Below are 21,006 nucleotides of genomic sequence, written 5' to 3' on the forward strand. Positions count from 1 at the left end.
AATTCAGTGTTCTTGCATTTGTCCCGGCGACTGCAAATGTAAGAAGCTTTTGCAACATGTCTGTGTTTTCAGCACTATTTTACAAAACACTCCGGTCTCTCAGTTAACCTGAATCTCTCCAAGTGCTTGTCGATTTTTTTTTGTGTGGAAACTTTACTCACTGCTGAATTCAAACTAACTGCCTCTCTCATATTTTCTGCTCCTTCTCCAATTCCAGGGAAGATTGCAAGATTAAAACACACCATTCTCCTATCTCCACCTCGACTTTCGTCAATCCCGGAATGTAGACCACCCAGAGCAGGCGACTTATCACATTCACCCCCCCTTCATACCTCACCGTTACTTGCTTCCCATCAATTTTCACTTTATCCATGACTACTACTACTCCCCATTCTGCAAATTAATTTGTGAACACTTCTTTCTTCACAATCCTCTCATCTACTCCAGCCCAACTCTTCAGGTTTCTTCCGTTCTAGCTTTTTTGACATTCTAGTTACTCCAGTGTATATGTTCTGACCTGATTTCTGATTTCAGATTTCCAGCACCCAACAGGACTTTCAGTGGAGTTGATGTACAGATTGGGCATCTTCTGAAGGAATGATGGATTGGGCTTAAGTGGCTGAATGGCCCTTTTTTGTTTCTTGCAGCCACCTTGTCTGTTTGGTGCAGTGCTGCATTTGTCCTCCAAGTGTGGAAGCATCTGGGTCCCCCCCTTTCAAATTCCTCAAACTTAAAGTAGTCCCTGACAGGGCCAGATCGCATTGGGAAGTGATGTATGAACCAGTTGTTGCCGTTTGTAATATCTACATCCTTGTTATTTAGGAATCCCAGGCAGCCCAGTTGCAGATCCTAATGGAGTTTCTTCAGGAGGCAAAAAGGAATAAGAAGGAGGTTGGTTTTCACGTTTTTTTTAATATATGTTATGCCTTTTTATCTACAACAAGCTTACGGCTAACTTGAGCAGAAGTCTGCTAAGAGTTGTTGCTGTTGACATGAACTATGGCTTGGTTGATATTCTCTGGTCTTTCAGTCAGGAGGTTGCAAATTCAAATCCTATTGTACAATCTTTTCAGTACAAAATACAAGCAGATGCCCTCAGCAATGGAAGGAGTCTCTTTTTTGATGAGAGGTTAAACTGAGTGTCTCAGGTTTTCATTGCCACTAATGCAAAAAGAGCAAGAAGCATAGATGTCCCTTAGCTAGAAGAATTTTAAGGTAATCGCATAACACGGTGCTGTTATTGGGCTCCCGACTGTGCCCAGTTTAGCCGTTTCCTACATTGTGACTGCAAGTGTGGGAATAACACATTTTAGGGAAACCTCATTTGAAGGAATTCTTATCAAAGGTTAACATTCTCTGACCTTCTTTTACAGCAACTGGACCAGTTACAGAAAGAGCTGAATGTTCTTGAAGAAGACATCAAACGAGTGGAGGTTTGTAATATTAATTTATTAGTAGGATTGATTGATGAAGGCATCTCAGGTCTTTATAGAAAGTGCAACTAGTTCAGGCTGGTCAGGTGGTGTTCCTTCGATCAGAAATGAACCTACTGTAGTTGGACAGACATAGTCTCACTTTCCTCAGAGCTATTCATTTTGCCTCATCTTTGCAGCTTACATTCACACTTACTTTTACATTGTCAGCAAACTTTGTTCCTGTCTTTCTATGTCTAAGTTATTAATATAGGTTGTATGTAGTTGAGGCCTCAGTACTAATCTTAGTCCCACTGCATTAGTCACATCCTCCCTACTTGCACATATCCCTTATGAGCCTAATCAAAAAGAAAAAGGAAGCATTTATCAAGGCTAGGAGGCTGGGAACACACGAAGCATGGGTGGAATACAAGGAAAGTCGAAAGAAACTTCAGCAAGGAGTCAGGAGGGCTAAAAGGGGTCATTAAAAGGCATTGGCCAACGGGGTTAAGGAAAATCCCAAGGCTTTTTTTATACATATGTAAATCACAAGAGGGTAGCCAGGAAGAGGGTTGGCCCACTCAAGGACAGGGAAGGGAATTTGTGTGGAGCCAGAGGAAATGGGCGAGGTGTTAAATGAGTACAATGCGTCAGTATTCACCGTAGAGAAGGACTTAGTGAATGATGAGTCTGGGGAAGGATGTGTAGATAGTTTGGGTCATGTTGAGATCAAAAGGGAGGAAGTATTGGGGGCCTTGAAAAACATTAAGGTAGACAAGTCCCCAGGGCCTGATGGGATATACCCCAGAATACTGAGAGAGCCAAGGGAGGAAATTGCTGGGGCCTTGAGGAAAATCTTTGTATCCTCACTGGCTACAGGGGAGGTCCCAGAGGATTGGAGAAGAGCCAATGTTGTTCCTTTGTTTTAGAAAGGTAGCAAGGATAATCCAGCTAATTACAGGCCTGTGAGCCTTGCGTCAGTGGTAGGGAAATTACTGGAGAGGATTCTTTGAGACAGGATTTACTCCTACCTGGAAATCAATGCGCATATTAGCAAGTGGCAACATGGTTTTGTGAAGGGGAGGTTGTGTTTCACTAACTTGGTTGAGTTTTTTGAGGAAGTGACAAAGATGATCGATGAGGGTAGGTGGATGTTGTCTACATGGACTGCAGTGAGGCCTTTGACAAGGTCCCTCATGGCAGGCTGATACAGAAGGTAAAGTTGCACAGGGTCAGAGGTGAGCTTGCAAGATGGATAAAAACTGGCTAGATCGTAGAAGACAGAAGATAGCAGTGGAAGGGTGCGTTTCTGAATGGAAGGCTGTGACTAGGGGCGTTCCTCAGGGATCAGTTGGGACCTTTGCAGTTGTAATTTATATAAATGATTTGGAGGAGAATGTAACTGGTTTGATTAGTAAGTCTGCCGATGACACAAAGTTTGGTGGAATTGCAGATAGCGATTACGACCGTCAAAGGATACAGCTGGATATAGATTGGTTGGTGACTTGGGCAGAGAGACGGCAGATGGAGTTTAATCCAGAAAAATATGAGGTAATGCATTCTGGAAGGCCTAATCCAGATGGAAAATATACAGTAAATGGCAGAACCCTTAAGAATACCGATAGACAGAAGGATCTGAGTGTACAGGTACACAGGTCACTGAAAGTGGCAATGCAGGTGGAGAAGGTAGTCAACAAGGCACATGGCATGCTTGCCTTCATCAGCCGAGGCATTGAGTTTGAAAATTGGCAGGTGATGTTGCAGCTTTATTGAACCTTAGTTAGGCCACATTTGGAATATTGTGTTCAATTTTGGCTGCCACACTACCAGAAGGCTGTGGTGGCTTTGGAGAGGGTACAGAAAATATTTAGCAGGATGTTGCCTGGTATGGAGGGCATTAGCGATGAGGAGACATTGGAGAAACTTGGGTCATTCTCATTGGAACAATGGAGTTTGAGGGGCGACCTGATAGAGGCCTACAAGATTATGAAGGGCATGGACAGACTGGACAGTCAGAAGCTTTTTCCCAGGGTGGAAGAGTCAGTTACCAGGGACCATGGGTTTAAGGTGTGAGGGGCAAGGTTTAAAGGTGATGTACGAGGCTAGTTTTTTTTTTTTACACAGAGGGTGGTGGGTGCCTGGAACTTGCTGCTGGGGGAGGAAGTGGAAGCAGATGCTTATAGAGACTTTTAAAGGGTATCTTGACAAATATGTGAATAGGATGGGAATAGAGGGACACGGTACCCAGAGGGTAGGGTGTTTTAGTTGTGACAGACAACATATTGGTGCAGGCTTAGAGGGCTAAAGGGCCTGTTCCTGTGCTGAAATTTTCTTTGTTCTTCTTATCCTGCTGTTTACGAGCTCATGTTGGTATAGTATTATTACCCCCAACTTTTCTTGTGTAGCACCTTATCGAATGACCTTTGGTAATCCAAGTTTACTCGTCTACTGGTTCCCCTTTATCCACTCCAAGTTATATCATCAAGAAACTCAAATAGATTTGTCAAACGTATTTCCTCTTGTAAAGCCATAGGGATCGAAGGTGTCATAGAACCCCTATAGTGTGGAAACAGGCCATTCGACCCAACAGTCTACACCGACCAAGCCTCTGACAAGCGTCCCACTCATACCCATGCCTCTTCTCTATCCCTGCATTTCCCATGTCTAACCCAACTAGCCTGGACATCCCTGAACACCATGGGCAATTTAGCGTGGCCAATCCACCTAACCTGCACATCTTTGGACTGTGGGAGGAAACCCATGCAGACACGGGGAGAATGTGCAAACTCCACACAGACAGTCACCCAAGGGTGGAATCGAACCTGGGTTCCTGGCGCTGTGAGGCAGCAGTGCTAACCACTGAGCCACCATGCCGCCTGTGTCATCAGCAGGGCTATTAAACAATGTTTACTCACTATGATATGTTTGAGTTCCAGCCAGCCCATTCAACTTCTGACATGGCAGCATGGTGCCTCAGTGGTTAACACTGTTCCCTCACGGCGCCCGGGTCCTAGATTTAATTCCAGCCTTGTGTGACTGGGGTTTGCTCGCATGTCTGTATGGGTTTCCTCCCATAGTACAAAGTCGTGCAGCTTAGGTGGATTGGCTATGATAAATTGTCCTGCAGTGTCCAGTTTTGTGTAGGCTAGGTGGGTTAGTTACGGTAAGCGTGGTGTTACAGGGAGAAGGTAGTGTGATGGGATGTTCTTTGGAGGGTCGGTGCACACTTGATGGGCTGAACAGCCTCTATCTGTACTGTAGGGATTCTATGATTCCGTTCCACAGTTATAGGCTTTCAACCGATTATGGACAGATGAATTGAACTTCTGAGGTGCGGTGAGTGTGGCTGTCCTTGACATGAAGGCCGCATTTGACCTAGAATAGCATCAAAGAGTTCAAATAAAACTGGTTAGTAGGGGTTCGGTGGGGCAGAAGGCATAATGGGGTTAAATGAATACTTGGCATCTTTCTGTACCAAGGAAACAAATGAAAGAGGAGGTAATTAACGTACTGGAAGCATTTAAAATTGATGAACTATTGAATAGGCTGTCTATACGTAAAATTGTTAAGGTACCAGAACCAGATCGGATGAGTTGAAGGATACTAAAGGAAGCGACCGTGGAAATTGCAGAGGCACAGGCAATAATTTTAGTTTTCCTTTGATTTAGTGGGGGTGCCAGGGAACTGAAGAATTGCAAATGTTATGCCTTTGTTCAAAAAAAGGGCCAAAGATAAGCCCAGAAACTACAAGCCATTTACAGTATTTTCAACTATGGTGATGGGGAAGCTTCTGGGAAGAGTAATTCTGGACAAAGTTCTTTGATAAAGTGCTGCACAACCTTTCTCCAGTCTAAGAAGCATCCATTAACCACTGCTTCTTTTTTCCTGTCAGTCAACTAATTCTGCATCCAGGTTACCATTGTTCTTTTTATTCCATGACTGAGCAGTCACTTAAATTTGAAAAAGCTGTAGAATTCAGTACTAACACACAGCTGTCTTCCAGGGACTGATATTTAATGAGACGACTGGCCTGTATTCTCCTGTCAGTGAATCGACTCACGTGCCGAACCTGGACAGCACTGTGCCACAGTTTGAAGCGCCATCTCCTTCACACAGGTACTAGTCACCAGCCTTCTCAGTGCGTATTTCAATCAGCAACTCAAGTAGATTTCCAGTTTCAGAAAACCAAGGAGGACTGATTTGTTTAAATATATCTCACCCAATGGAATCTCCCTCAACCTTGCATGGAACAGTGTCCTGCCAGGTATTCACATATTATTTGTCCTTTAAGGGGAACAGTTACTTTCTGTTCACCCTGTCCAGGTACATCATCGTATCTACCTCAACCGCTGTCAACTCAAAACAACCCAAGTTTATCCACCCTCTCTTCCTAGATAAAATGCTCCATCACAGGCAGCATCCAGGTGAATCTCCTCTGCACCCCTTCCAGTGCAGTAACATCTTCCCTACAGTGTGCTGACCTGCACATAGTACAGATGTTACCTAAAAGTTTTGACAGAACCTACCTGCTCCTATAATCTATGCCACAGCTGACAAAAGCAAGAGCATTCACAGAAATTTCTGGAAAAACTCAGCAGGTCTGGCAGCATCTGTGGAGAAAAAGCAGAGTTAATGTTTCAGGTCCAGTGACCTCTGTTGTAAAAATCTTAGGATGGGTCACTAGACTTGAACCATTAAATCTGCTTTCTCTCCACAGATGATCCCAGACCTGCTGACTTTTTCCAATGACTTGGTTTCTGATTTCCAGCATCCGCAAATCTTTCAGGTTTTTTTTTGTAGTGATAAAGGCAAATGTTGCCTATGCTGCCTGAATGACTTGATTAACCCCTGTCCTGTCTTAAGGGGTCCATTGGCAAGCACCTCAAGATCCCTCTGTTTCTTGGAGCTTCCCAGCTTCCTGCCATTCATTTCAGTCATAGAGCCTACAGCACAAAAAATGCCCATTGCTCAGGCGTCAATCAAAAGCAGCCACCTATTTTAATTCCATTTGCCAGCACTTAGTCCATGGCCTTGTATGCCTTGGCATCGCAATGCACATCTAGATACTACTTCAATGTTCTGAGGGTTCTTACCTCTATCACCCTTGCAGGCAGTGAGTTCCACATTCCCACCAGCCTCTGGGTGAAAACGTTTTTCCTCACATCTCCTCTAAACCTTAAATCTATTCCCACTTGTCACTGATCTCTCTATCGGGGGAGAAGTTTCTTCCTGTCTACCTTATCTATGTCCCTCATAATTTTAATCATTTCTGTCAAGTCACCTTCTCTGATGTAAGGAAAACAGCCCCAGTCTGTCTAAAACAAAAATGAAAATTGCTGGAGAAACCCAGCAGGTCTGGCAGCATCTATGGAAAGAAAGCAGTCAACATTTAGAGTTCAATGACCCTTCTTCATAGATCAGTTAAGAAGGGCAAAGGAAGCAGGGCATGTTTCACATTCGCAGCATCTGCAGTTCTTTTGTTTTATCCCAATTTGTCTAATATCTTCAGAACTGAAACTCTCCAGTCCAGGCAACATTGTGGTAAATCTCTTCCACACCCTCTCCAGTGCGGACACATCCCTCCCATAATGTCGATTCCAGAACTGCACACAATACTCTAACTGCAGCCTTGCCAGCATTATACATTGTTCCAGCATAACCTCGCTAATCTTAAATTCTCTGCCATGACTAATAAAGGCAAATATCTAAATGTCGCCTTAATCACTTTATTCACATGTCCTGATATATTAAGAGACTGGTGTATATGCACACCAAGTTTCCTTCATCCTCTGTGCTTCGTAAGATCCTACCATTCTTCATTGTTCCCATTTGACCTCTGTTGATTGTAATTATATAAATAATTTGGAGGAGAATGTAGGTGGCCTGATCAGTAAGTTTGCTGAAACATGAAGATTGGGGGAGCTGCGGATAGTGAGAAGGATTGCCAGAGGATACAGCAGGATATAGATAGGCTAGAGACTTGGGCAGAGAAATGGCAGGTGGACAAATGTGAGATGATGCATTGTGGAAGATCTAGTGCTGGAGAGAAGTATACAGTAAATGGCGGAACCCTTAGTAGCATCAGCATATAGAGGGATCTAGGCAAACAGATTCACAGTTCCCTGAAAGTGGCAACACAGGTGGATAAGGTGATCAAGTAGGCATATTGCATACTTGCCTTTATCGGTCAGGGCATAGGGTATAAAAATTGGCAACTATGTAGAACTTCAGTTAGGCCACATATGGAATATTGTTTACAGTTCTGGTCGCCACACTACCAGAAAGATGTAGAGGCTTCGGTGAGGGTACAGAAGCAGTTTACCAGAATGTTGCCTGTATTGGAAGGTATTAGCTATGAGGAGTAATGGACAAACTTGGTTTGCTTTCGCTCGAACATTGAAAAGTAAGGAATGATCTGATATTTTTAAAAATTGAGAGGCATGGATAGAATGAATAATCAGAGTCTTTTTCCCAGGATAGAATTGTCAATGACTAGGGGAGAAAGGTTTATGGTAACAGTAGATAAGTTTTTAAAGAAGCCACCACATCACGCTATACTTTATTCTTTATTGTTTCACGATCCCTCAAACCCATTTCCCACCTATTCATTCCATCTCACACTCTTTCCAGACACCTGCCTAATTGTCACTTGTTCTTAAGTATGCTGTGTTTTTAAAATCCTTACTCATGGGGCATTAATTCACCAGGATTCCTTTCTGGTTGACAATGTCCTGCCTTCCATGCTTACAGTTGACTTTTTCCATTTCATTTGTAAACTGTTTTCTAAGCCTCCACTCAATCAATTGACTGAATCAATTTTGTCAAATTGCCAAACCTGACATCATTGAAAATGTTGTCAACTCACTGCATCTTTCTTAGCAAAGAAATCTAATTTCCTCAGCTTTTCTCTTTCATTTTTATGTGGCTGGTGTGATGGAGTCACTCATAATGTAGCCTGTGTTTGCTGCTGTGTCTCTGTATAGATAGTATCAATCGATCTTGGAGTGCGGCAGGGTTTGGGCTGTGGGGATTGGGTATTCGGCTCTGTTCAGGAGTGAGTGGGGAATGTGGGGATTTTGAAGTGCGCTGGTTGTTTATAACTTGGGGCTGTGTGGGGATTTGGTGGAGAGCTCTGTTCAGGTTACTGTTCTCTCTGAATCATGGTGTGGATTTCCTGTTCTTAATACAAGGAAAATGACTTGAAACAGAAATTCTGCATACTTGATTGTTGAAGGTCAACATGAAAAGATTAGATTAACGTTTATTTAAAGTTTTCAAGAAGATGTTTATTGTCAATGACTGTCACCTTCTACATCATCCAGTTCAAACAGCCTTTTAGAAGAAGCAGACCCCTTGAAGAGACAGTAAGGACTGCAGATGCTGGAAGTCTGATTCAATAAATGTGGAGCTGGAAAAGAACAGCAGGTCAGACAGCATCCGAGGAGCAGGAAGGTCAACGTTTCTGGTCAAGACCCTTCGTCAGGATAGCCCTGATGCTGTCTGACCTGCTGTGCTTTTCCAGACCCCTCAAAGAAGTGACTTATGAAACAAGAGTAGTATTAGGCCATTCATCTGTCAGCCCTGCAGCACCAGGCTGATCTGGTTTTGTTCCAAATTCTACATTCCCTTCAAGGGACACAGCTTGACAGCACAAAAATAAACCCCTCAGCCGGTCATGGCCATGTCGGTCATCAAGCACCAATCTACTCAAACGCCATTGTCTCGCAGTTAGCTGTAACCTTGTATGCTATGGTGCTTCAAGTGTTTGTCTGAATACTACTAAAATGTTGATGGTTCCTAACTCTACCACCACCACCCTTTCAGGGTGAGTGGTGATGCACTTTGGAATAAGTAACAAGATAAGGGAGTACACTTTCAAGCAGCAAGTTCCACATACCCACCATCCTTGTTGAAAATATTCTTTAAATTTTAAACCTCTTACACCTTACATTTAATCCATACCTCCTCATTATTGATCCCTTTATTAGGGAGCAATGTTTCTTCCCATCTACCCTATAAAGGCCCTTAACAATTTTGTATACCCCAGGATCCCCCATCAGCTTTCTCTGCTTTGAGGGTAACAACCTAGTCTTTCTTTGCGGTTCATGTACAAGGATTTAGTTGGTGATCTTGTGTCTCGTAGAGCCCTGTAGCAAATCTAAATAACCTGCTTAATGAATACTTTGTGGCTGTGTTTATGAAGAGAATGATGTCGAACTGTTGTTGAAAATGGATATGGTCAAGGTTTGAAAATTTAGTGATACATCCTTTTGAAAAGGAATGACATGCTGAGTGGTTAAGCCACCTGATTTGAATGATGAACTTTAAAATGTTACTAAATGAAGGGCATGGGCATGCCATGGGTTTCCAACCATTCCAAGATACAAGAGGATTGGGTAGTGGCCTTATTCAAGAAAGGTTGTGAGGCCATTCCAAGTTATAACAGGCTAGTTACTTAAAAATCGATGATGAGCAAATTTTCAGACATTCAAAAAAAAAATCGAAGAAAATTCCAGCAGGCTTAAAGTTTTGAGTGAATTGAGGAGAACCAGCATGGATTGTACAACGCAGATTGTTTGACTAATCTACTTGAGGTTTCTTAGGGAAATGTGGAGGAGGTTGCCAAAATGGATTTTAAGAAAGTCTTTGACAAAGTACCACATGAAAGGCTGGCTCACAAATTGGAGGTAGTGAATAACAAGGATCATTGTTAGCTTGGATTTTAAAAAAAAATGCCTTAGTGGAGATTTAAAATGATTGATTGCTTTTCAGATTGGAAGATGGTGTTTCCTATGAGTCAGTCCTAGGATAACATTTTTTCTATAATTTACTTGGACATTAGCATAGAGATTAACACTTCAAAATTTGCCACCGGTACCAAGCTTGGGCATGTGATGCTCTGAGATTGATGCTAGTGGAATACAACAGAACGTGGATAGGTGGATGGAGTTTAATGCAGAAAAATATTTGTATATTAATTGAAGGAAGTGGGAGACAGTGACACTGTTTGAAAGAATTTGCAAAAACTGAGGGACCTGGGGATTCATGTGCAATGAATTTAGAAGTTATTTGAAAGAGTGATTAGCTAAATTATCAAATAAAAACCGAAAGAACTGTGGATGCTGTAAATTAGGAACAAAAACAGAAGTTGCTGGAAAAGCTCAGCAGGTCCGGCAGAATCTGTGAAGGAGAAAGATCAGTATTAACGTTTCGGGTCCGGTGACCCTTCCTCAGAACTGGAACCGAAACATTAACTCTGATTTTTTTCTTCAGAAGCTGCCAGACCTGTTGAGCTTTTCCAGCAACTTCTGTTTTTACAGCTGAATTATCAGTTCTAGAAACCACTGAGGTTGAACTGATTGGCCTGTAGTTGCTGGACTAACCTTTTGGTAATTTTTTTGAACAAGGGTTGAAATTTTCGCAATTTTTCAGTCCTCTGGCACCACTCCTGAGTCTAAGGATGACTGAAAAATTATAGCCAGTATCCCTGCGGTTCCCACCCTTGTTTCCTTCAGTAGGTACAGACACCGATTAAATTCCTCTACCTTATCAACTAAATCCTTCTCGTGTCTCACTACCTCCTCTTTCATCATGGCCTGGTGAAGGCTGTATTTTTCCTTGGTAAAGAAAGGTACAAAGTATTCATTTAATACCTCAGCTATGCCTGCTACCGCCACACACAAAATACCCTTCTTGGTCCTGAATGAGGCCTGATCTTTTCTTTACCACCCTTTGAGGAACATTGGAACAGGAGTAGACCATTCAGGTCTTGACCCATCATATTAGATCATGGTTGATCATATCAATGCCATTTTCCTGCACTGTCACTACATCCCTTAAGGTCATTAATCTCCATAAACTTATCGAAATATGTTTTGAAGCTACTCAATCAGTGAACTTCCATAGCTCTTTAGAGTAGAGGATTCCAAGGATTCACTACTGTCTGAGTGAGGATATTCCTCCTCATCTCCATCGTAAATGGTCTGCACCTTATACTGAGATTATGCCTCCTGTTCTAGACTCGCTAGCCAGGGAAGCATCCTGTCTAAATTCACTCCCTTGTATCCTGTAAATTTCAAAGAGGCCACCCCCTCATTTTTCAAAGCCTCACAGAATACAGTCTCTGTCGTCATAGTCGCTCCTCACAACAATCCCATCATCCCATGGATTAATTTCGTGAATATCTGTTGCACTCCCTCTTATGGAATGTAATCCTTCCCTGGGCAAGGGAGCCAAAACTCTGTACCAAGAACTCCAGGTGAGATCACTTTTCAACTGCAGAAAGACATCTTTACACATGGACTCATATTCCTTGCAATTAAGGTCAACATACCATTCACGTTTCTAATTTTTTGCTGATTTGTGTGCCTATTTTCAAAGACTTATCTGTAAGTATATCCAAGTCTCTCTGTGCATCAACTCTTTCAAATTTGTCACCATTTAAGAAGTATTCTGCCTTTGCTTTTTTTTTAAACTAAAGTGAATACTTTACACTGAACATACCTATAGATAACTTCCGGATTCCTTTTTAAACTATCAGTCTCTATTTTTACTGTCTCTTTGCTTTCCTTATTTGCTTCGTCACTTCACCTCTGAGCATTCTATACTTTGTCAGGTTCTCGGTTGTATTCACCATCTAACAAAATACTTCATGGTAATCTTCATTTCTTTTGTCATCCTAGCACCTCTGGATTTTTTTTTGCTCTATCATTTCTTTTGTTGGGAATAAACATTAACTGTACATGAGTTATATCTTGTCTAGAGGTAATCCAATGGCCAGTTATGCATGCCAATCTTTAATTCCAATTTATATGGCCCGGATCCTTTGGCACGTTATTGAAGTTGGCTGTCCGGATTTGATCATTCTTTCTTTGGCCTGTCCTTCATCCTTTTCCATTACCAAAGTTAACTTTGCAATAGTGATGTCTGTCCTTTCAATATTCTCCTCCTGACACTTGCCAACTCATTCTCCAGAACAAAGTCTTACAAGGCTACTTTCTTTGGACTGGACGTATGCTGCTGTAAGAATCATTTCTGACTGCACTGGAAAGTTATGTCCCACTCTGCCCTTACCTAACTTAACATTGTAGTTGAATATATTACTTCCTTGCAACTGTCTGCAAATTTTTCTAAATCTTTTCCACCAGTTTGTGACCTGTAGACTGCACACGGAGTGTGATTGCACCTTTCCTTATGCTTAGCTCTAGTAAAATCAGTTCAGTCCCTGACTCTTCTGAGATATCCTGTCTCTTCAGCACTTGAGTGCTTTTAATCACTATCACTATCCCACCTTCTTTTGTCTGCTTCTATCCTTTCTTAACATCCTGTGTCCATAAATGTTTATCACCTAGTCCTGTCCTTCTGTACCTCAGGTCCCTTACACCCACGACAACAATTACCACATAGCAATCTTTGCTGGTAACTTAGCAATCTTTCTTCAAGCACTCAATGCAGTCACATGCATGCACAGTAACCCTGTTTTTAAACTTTGTGAATCTACCGAATAATTTACCTTTTTCTGCTTGTGCTGCCTGTCTCTCCCAGCATTATGGATCTTGGTATTCCTTTGTGATATAACCACCTGCTTCTCTAATGCTGCCAAGTTAACTTAAATCCTCCCAATAGCATAAGTGGACCTTGTTAGAAGATCAGTCCCATCTCTGCTTAGGTGCAGCCAAGAAAACTGTGTTCTCTGTTTCATTGCTTCCTTGGCTTATATTTGACATTTCTCTTATTTTAACAGCCTTCAGCCTTGCTTCACCCATTAATATCCCACTCAGTTCTGGTCTAATTCTATTCTCTTTACACTTACCCTTTAATAACTGCACTCACTATAATCCCCTTCTCATTCCAAGTCCATAAGTGTATCTTGAATCTCTGGCTCTGTTTGGGTTGTGACTTTTTTTAAACTATTAAGCCTCATGTTGGTAGTGCACTGTAAATCCAGTCCAGTTATTCCCAGGGTCATCACAAAAGTTAAGGATTTTAAAAAGTGTGGAATTCCCTAGCTTGCCTGTCTTTTCGATCCAGATTGATAGAAAGTATGGACCAGGTTTCTGTACTTAACAAGAATTAGTATATATTACAACAAATAGATTCCAGCTGCAGGTAACAGCTTCTCCTGTCCCTCGGTCACCCCTCGCCCATATAGGTTAAGGGAAAGATTGGGGAGCAGTTTGGTGCTTCCTGTTAACAGGATTTGCTGAGGTGATTCTTGTGCTGGTCAGATTCTTGATCATCGTTCTAGGGACTCTTTTTCACTTTGCAAGAGGCACAGGGTTACTGATTCACTTATAAAAGGTTTTTGACTTAGTTAATTATTTTCTTCAGGCTTAATGTTTTATTTTACTGTAGAGAACAGTGACAGCTTCTCAGTGTCTAAAGACTTCTTCCTGATTTGTTCACAGCCCAAGCTACTTAGTTATGTGAGAACCAATCTCCCAGTTGCTGGCAATCAAAGGCCGCCATCATTGAGAACTGCCCACTGACCAGTCAGCCAGTTATTTTTGGCTGAATCTTGATTTGTTCACAGTCCTTGACTCCAGCTAATCTGTGAACTGACTACAACTGTTTGAACTCGTAGCTTTGTAAACAGTACTTAACATCAGGGTCAGGTTCCTTGCGTTGAACAGTTGCAGTAATCTTCCAGCAATCCTTATTTTTTATTTTTTATTTTTTCCTGTATCAGCCCACAATCAAAAATCTATTAAAACCAAAAGATACTGGGCATGGTAGTATTCTGTCTTTAAGTGGAACCCTCCTTTGTGTTCAATGATGAATGAATGCCATGCAACTGATCCAGCTGCTAACCATATTCATATTCTGCCCTGTTCAGTATTATAGATTCTACAGAATATTCCCAACCTCCTGGCTTTAGTGGAAGTTCACAGGTGAGCTGGAGACGTTATATATTTGCATGTTCTGAACGTACAATAATCTTTTTTTGATCACATTACAATCCAGGAGTTTGGCTCCACGGGGAATGTTGCTGAATTATCAGAAGGTTTGAATTATTGAACTATTGAAGTACCATGAGTGCTGTACAGGTTGGATGTTATGTACAGTTGATTTTACTGTGGGCAGTTTCTCATGGGAATGTTTGCTTCCACCTGAGAACTGATTGAAAGACCTTGGTTATTGATTGCACCCAAAAACAGCACTGATAATGTCCCACTCCCTCAGTTCCTGCACTGGAATGTCATCCTAGATTATGATCCCATGTCTCTGGAGTTTGCCTTGACCAATCATCATCTATGAGTGGCCTCTCCTTTTAGATTCTTGCCAAATTCTTATCCTTGTTTTTAAAACCCTTCACAGCCTCGGTCCGTCCCTAATCTGGGATCTTTCTGCAGCCCAATTACCCATGCCGCATTTGTTCATTGTGCTGCACTCCCAGTGGAACTTGTCTCCTTTTTAAAGTCACAAATCCCTTGACGTTTCAACATTCTCTTCTCCCTGTTATACCGGGTAGATCTTGCGGAGTACTTTTAGAAATCCCTTTGTTCAGTGCTCCTGATCACAGCCAAATGAAATTCTAACAGCAAGGCATCATCTTCTAAAACTTATTTAACATTGTAAAATTTCTACAAGAGCTGTCTCTTCAAGTGGGGAGTCCATTCTTACCAGCGTTCTGCTCTTAATGATAGCTTCCTGGGTGTCTCTGTCACACGTGCTCTCTCTGAATCTGCAGTAGAGTTTGTATGTCTGCACAAAACAAGACTAACTGCATCTACTTCTGTTTTTAGTGGGTGTATCTGACACTTGGATTGCAAAAGGACTTGACCTGCACCTCTGATCTCCATTGCGACCCCTTCACTTTGGCTAATGACTAGGCATAATGAGTAGAAGGCCACATACTCCCATTTAGCCTTCACTTTAGGAAGGATGCGAAGGCATCGGAGAGGGTTTAGAAAAGATTTGAGATAACTGTGTCAACAAAGAACTCTAGTGGACATTGTGGTCAAGATTTGAAAGTGTTATTCAAAATCATAAAAGGTGAAAATAAACTGTTCCTGTTGGTGGAAAGGTCAAGGGCACTGGGAGACCAGTGTCCACTGTGGCAATTAGTAGCCCCTTCACCTCCACCCTACAAGCTTCAGGAGTAAGTCCCCCTGCGAGGCTTGAGCACAAAAATCCAGGCTGACATTCCATTGCAGTACCAAGGCAGTGCTGCATTGCTACAGATGGTATATTTTAGATGAGATATTTGAGTAAGATCTCATCAGAGCATTTGGGTGAAAAGATATCACCTAAAAAATCCGGCAGAGAAATCAGGAGAAATGTTTTTACGTGGCGAACAGTGAGAATGTGAAACCTGTTTCCCCAAGGAATGATGAAGTGAAGAAAATTGATATGTTTAAAGGGGAAATCTGACAAGCGCATGAGGCAGAAGGAAGCAGAGGGTTAAGCTGGATTTAGATGAAAGATTAGAGAAGAGTGATGCATAAACACTGGCAGAGTGGATCAGATGAATTATTCCTAATTGTATCTTCTATGTAATAAAACAAAATCAAGGATGCGGAGAAATGGGAGAAGCTGAATTGTTTTTGCAGAGGGCTGTTATGGACTTGAGGGCTGAATGGCCTCTTGTGCTAGCACCATTCTGATTCTATATGTGATTATATCTGATTCTACCTCTTTCATAATGCTTCATAAAACTTATCTCTTGCACCAAGTGTCAGATTACCTTGATGTCACCTGTGAATTGTCACATTTTATTCAATGGCACTGCTGTGAAACATCTTGGGACTGTTTCCACTGTTTAAGGAGCCTTATGAATTCGAACTGTTCTGATTTCTGCCTCTCTCAAAGAGAATGTGATCGGAAGGTTAGTTAGATGCAGATTAAACAGTGGGGTGTCTGGATGAGTAGAGTAACATGTTGACCTGAATGTTGTTATTCCAGTGCCTGCCTTTGACTCGTTGTTTTACGTTTTCAGGGAAAAAGACAAACCTGGTACAATAACACACTGGCTTCTCGGCGCAAGCGATTAACTGCTCACTTTGAAGATCTTGAGCAGTGCTATTTCTCAACCAGGCTATCCCGCTTGTCAGGTTAAAAAAAATTCCTTTATCTCTTTGATATGCATTTAACTCTTGTTTCATAGCATTCTATTTGAATACTGAACACCGTTTTATTTAACATGCCAAACAAGTGCTAGGCTGTGACCCATCTCCAACAAGAAATAATCTGACAATCTCTCTTGACAGTCAGTGGTATTACTATCATTGAATTACTCCCCCCAATCGACATTCTGTGGATATACCATTGACCAGAAACTGAACCTGACCAACCAAAGAAGTTTATAAAATAATGAGGGGTATAGATAGAGTTAATGGTAGTTGTCTTTCCTTAAGATGGGGGTTTTCAAGACTAGGGAGCACATTACTAAGGTGAGAAGGGAAAGATTTAAAAAAAAGACACGAGGGGCAAATTTTTTACACAGAGGGTGGATCGCATGTGGAATGAACGTCCTGATGAAGTGGTGGATGTGGCTACAATTACAATATTTGAAAAACATTTGGATGAGTACATGAATAGGAAAGGTTTGGAGGGATATGGGCCAGGAGTAGGCAGGTGGGACTAGTTTAGTTTGGGATTATATTCGACATGGATTGGTTGGACCGAAGGTCTGCTTCTGTGCAGTATGGATCTATGATTATGACTCTGCATTAATACTGTGGCTACAGGTTGGAGATTAGTAACTCTGCAAAGAGTATTCTCCTCTAATTCGTTTGAAGCCTGTCCCTTATTTGCAGTGCACAAGTGAGGAGTTCATAGAATACACTCCGTTTGCTGGATGGATGCAGCTCCAATAACACTGAGTGCTTGGCGCTATCTGAGACTTTCAACATTCACTGCCTCCACTACCACTGCTCAATAGCAGCAACATGTACCATCTATAAGATACACTATCGTTTATCACCAAGGCTGCTTTGACAGCACCTTCTCAGCCCACAATCTTTTACCACCTAGAAGGACAATGGCAGTAGATACAATACAATACCCACGTCTCTCACTATCCTGACTTGGAAGTATATCACCGTACATTCACCTTAACAATGAATCTCCTGGAACTCACTCCTGACAGTACTGTGTATGTCCTAACCCCATGTGGACTGCAGGATTTCAAAAAGGCAGCTCATCGTCACCTTCTCAAGGACAGTTAGGACTAGGCAGTAAATGCTGGCTCAGCCAGTGATGTTCACATCCCAAGGAATATGAAGTAAACTTTGCTTATCACTGTGGGTTGCTGATTGTAGAAGTGACCTTTTGTCTTGCTGTTACTAGTGAATTTACTGGATAATTTCAATGGCTATGTTGGTAAAGCAGAATTGTGATCTACCATTATCCCATTGTAGTCATTTTTATTAATTCTGTTACATAATGGAGTCATCTAGATGATGGTGGAGCTGGTATTTCAGTTGTTTTCTGCTTTGATTAGCTGCTTGGCTGCAGCAGGAGGATTTCAAAAGGGATCAGATTGTTAACTTACCCTCCCCTGGTACCCTAGGTTAACTCAGTATAACTGTATCTCAGCGGTCAATGCAAGATTTGAACTGACTCATTCCATTTATCACTGCAGATGAAACAAGATCAGTAAATCAACTGGAGGAATTTCAGGAGTGCCTTTCCAAGTTTACACGGTACAGCTCTGTGAGGCCCCTGGCCACACTCTCCTATGCCAATGATTTGTACAACGGCTCGAGTATTGTTTCAAGGTGAGATGGTGTAGTTGGGCCACATTGTTTCCAGCTGGGATGTCAATCCCTGTTCAGGATGGGAATGTGTACTGTATCTGGGATTTGATGACTCCTGGGAATCCTCATGGTACCTGAAGTTAGTGTTCGCAGTGCCTGCACATGGCAGGACGTAGTCACTGCCCTCTCAGTTATAGATCCAAAAGTTCATGACTGACCATGCCATCCTATTCCAACCCCTGTCCACTGTTCAGCTTCTTTTTTAAACAGAGTAGTGGGGGACATCGGCACTCACCTGGCTCCATTCTTATCCATCTCATCGTGGCCAGAGAATTACCTGCAATGGCTTCTATTCCTACTCTTGTATCATTGTGCCTGGGTCCCTCAAGGATCTATCCTTGGCCCCTCCAGTTTCCTACACAGCCCTGCAGGAGCACATCCAAAAACAGTGTTATGATCCCACCTGATGTTGTTATTCACCAGTCAGTTCTCAGACTGAAATCTGATTTGTTCATATGTATTTGTTTTTAACAAAGTGATCTTCACTGAAACGCAGACATGCAATTTAGGTTTTGGAACAAAACTGAAGATTATATACAAAAGAAATGAAGATAGAATAACCAAGCTATTTACATATGACACATTTAAATCTTTCAAAACGTGGTAAAAATGCAACCCTATTAATCTCAATAACATTCTGTTACAGGACTCAAACCAGAGCAAATGCCCTTGTTTATCCCACGTAGGGTTTGCCTTAGATGGCTTAAATTCTAAATTGTGAAAGTTTAGTTGCCTCTTCTTGATTTAGGATATAACTAAACGCAGACTTTTTCTGCTTCAATAACTCCTCTAGGGTTTTAACTGAACATTTCTGATCTGGAGCTTTGTAGCAAGTCATTGCCATAAGAGAACCTATTTTTAACAATTATAAACTATCTTCTCACTATCTCAGAAGCAATTGCTTTACACATCCCAGCTTCGGTTCAGAACTGCCTGAGGTGAAGCTCAAAACAGATAGTTTCCTAGCTATAGGTGTTTCCCCTAATCAAAAAAGAAATAAGTTTTTCTGACCTTCCAACCAGGAGTGTAATGTGCTGGTAAAATTCTTCCAGTGTAAACTAAAACTGATTACATTTTCTTCAGGACATCATTCTCTCAGAAGACCATGTGATGTAGGGGCAGGAGGAGGCAATTCAGCCCATCAAGTCTACTCTGCTGCTCAATGAGATCATGGCTAATCTAATTCTCATCACCACTTTTCTTCTTCTTCCCCAAAAACTCTTGATTCTCTTAATGATTAAAAAAAAATTGTCTGTCTTCACCTTGAATATATTTAATAGCCTTGATAGCCCTGTGTGAAGAATTCCATAGATTGACTACGCTGAGATAAGTTCCTCTCATTTCCATGTTAAATACGCGACGCCCTGCTGAGATTTTTCATTTCGTTTTACTATTTTGCAATAAATTACCAGGTCTGCAGAAATACTGAAACTTCATTAATTCCCTTTAGACACTCGTGTCACAGCCCATATGCCACAAGTTCAAATTCAAAATTTCCAAACTCAAAAATAAGTAAAATTAAAATATATATAAATTTCACACCTTCCATCATTGGTACTTTACAGAAACACTAAGGACACCCTACTCTATCTTAGCTCTCTCTTTCTCACCCATCTCCAAGTTTTCAAACTGTTTCCTCTGGCATCCAGTACTAATTATGGAGTCATAGAGATATACAGCACTGAAACAGACCCTTCAGTCCAACTCATCCATGCCGACCAGATATCCTAAATAAATCTAGTCCCATTTGCCAGCATTTGGCCCATATCTCTTTAAACCCTTCCTGTTCAGATGCCTTTTAAGTGTTGTAATTGTCCCAGCCTCCTCCACTTCCTCTGGCAGCTTACTCCATACACATACCCCCTTCTGCATGAAAGTTTGCCCCTTAGGTCCCTTTTAAATCTTTTCCTCTCACCTTAACCCTATGCCCTCTAGTTTTGGACTCCACCCCAGGGAAAAACCTTTGTCTGTTCACCCTATCCATGCCGCTCATGATTTTGTAAACCTCCATTACATCACTCCTCAGCATCCAATGTTCCAGAGAAAATAGGTCCAGCCTATTCAGCCTCTCCCTATAGCTCAAACCCTCCACCCTGGCAACATCCTTGTAAATCTTTCCTGAACCCTTTCAAGTTTCACAACATCCTTCCTATAGCAAGGAGACCAGAATTGCACACAGTACTCCGAAAGTGGCTGAATCGATGTCCTGTACAGCTTCAACATGACCTCCCAACTCCTATACTCCATGCACTGACCAATAAAGGCAAGCATACCAAACGCTGCCTTCACTATCCTCTTTACCTGCGACTCCACTTTCAAGGAACTATGAACCTGCGCTCCAAGGTCTCTTTGTTCAGCAACACTCCCCAGGACCTTACCGTTAAGTGAATAAGTCCTGCCCTGATTTGCCTTTCCAAAATGCAACACCTCGCATTTATCTAAATTAAACTCCATCTGCCACTCCTCAGCCCATTGGCCCATCTGCGTTTGTACTCTGAGGTAACCTTCTTCGCTGTCCACTACACCTCCAGTTTTGGTGTAATCTGTAAACTTACTAACCATGCCTCCTATGTTCACATCCAAATCATTTATGTAGATGACAAAAAGCAGTGGACCCAGCCGCGATCCTTGTGGCACACTGCTAGTCACAGGCCTCCAGTCTGAAAAGCAGCCCTCCACCACCTTCTGTCTTCTTCCTTCAAGCCAGTTCTGTATCCAAATGGCTAGTTCTCCCTGTATTCCATATGATCTAACTTTGGTAACCAGTCTACCATGCAGAACCTTGTTGAATGCCTTACTGAAGTTGAACAGAAATTTTTTTCCAGTAATTTGGA

The 21,006-nt window shown here is 41.9% G+C and overlaps 1 protein-coding gene across 4 annotated transcripts in view; it reads left to right on the forward strand.

The window, feature by feature from the left end:
• Positions 1-21,006, forward strand: part of cop1 (COP1 E3 ubiquitin ligase) — an 82,693-nt gene that overhangs the window by 35,732 nt on the left and 25,955 nt on the right. For all 4 annotated transcript variants that reach the window (XM_048602206.1, XM_048602209.1, XM_048602207.1 and 1 more), the window contains 6 exons: positions 823-891; positions 1,374-1,433; positions 5,416-5,528; positions 14,248-14,302; positions 16,351-16,465; positions 17,998-18,133. In XM_048602206.1, coding sequence (XP_048458163.1) covers positions 823-891; positions 1,374-1,433; positions 5,416-5,528; positions 14,248-14,302; positions 16,351-16,465; positions 17,998-18,133 — 548 coding nt within the window. The remainder of the gene's footprint in view (positions 1-822; positions 892-1,373; positions 1,434-5,415; positions 5,529-14,247; positions 14,303-16,350; positions 16,466-17,997; positions 18,134-21,006) is intronic.

Source organism: Rhincodon typus, chromosome 10, assembly GCF_021869965.1.
Source record: "Rhincodon typus isolate 14 chromosome 10, sRhiTyp1.1, whole genome shotgun sequence".
NCBI classification, from domain to species: Eukaryota; Metazoa; Chordata; class Chondrichthyes; order Orectolobiformes; family Rhincodontidae; genus Rhincodon; species Rhincodon typus.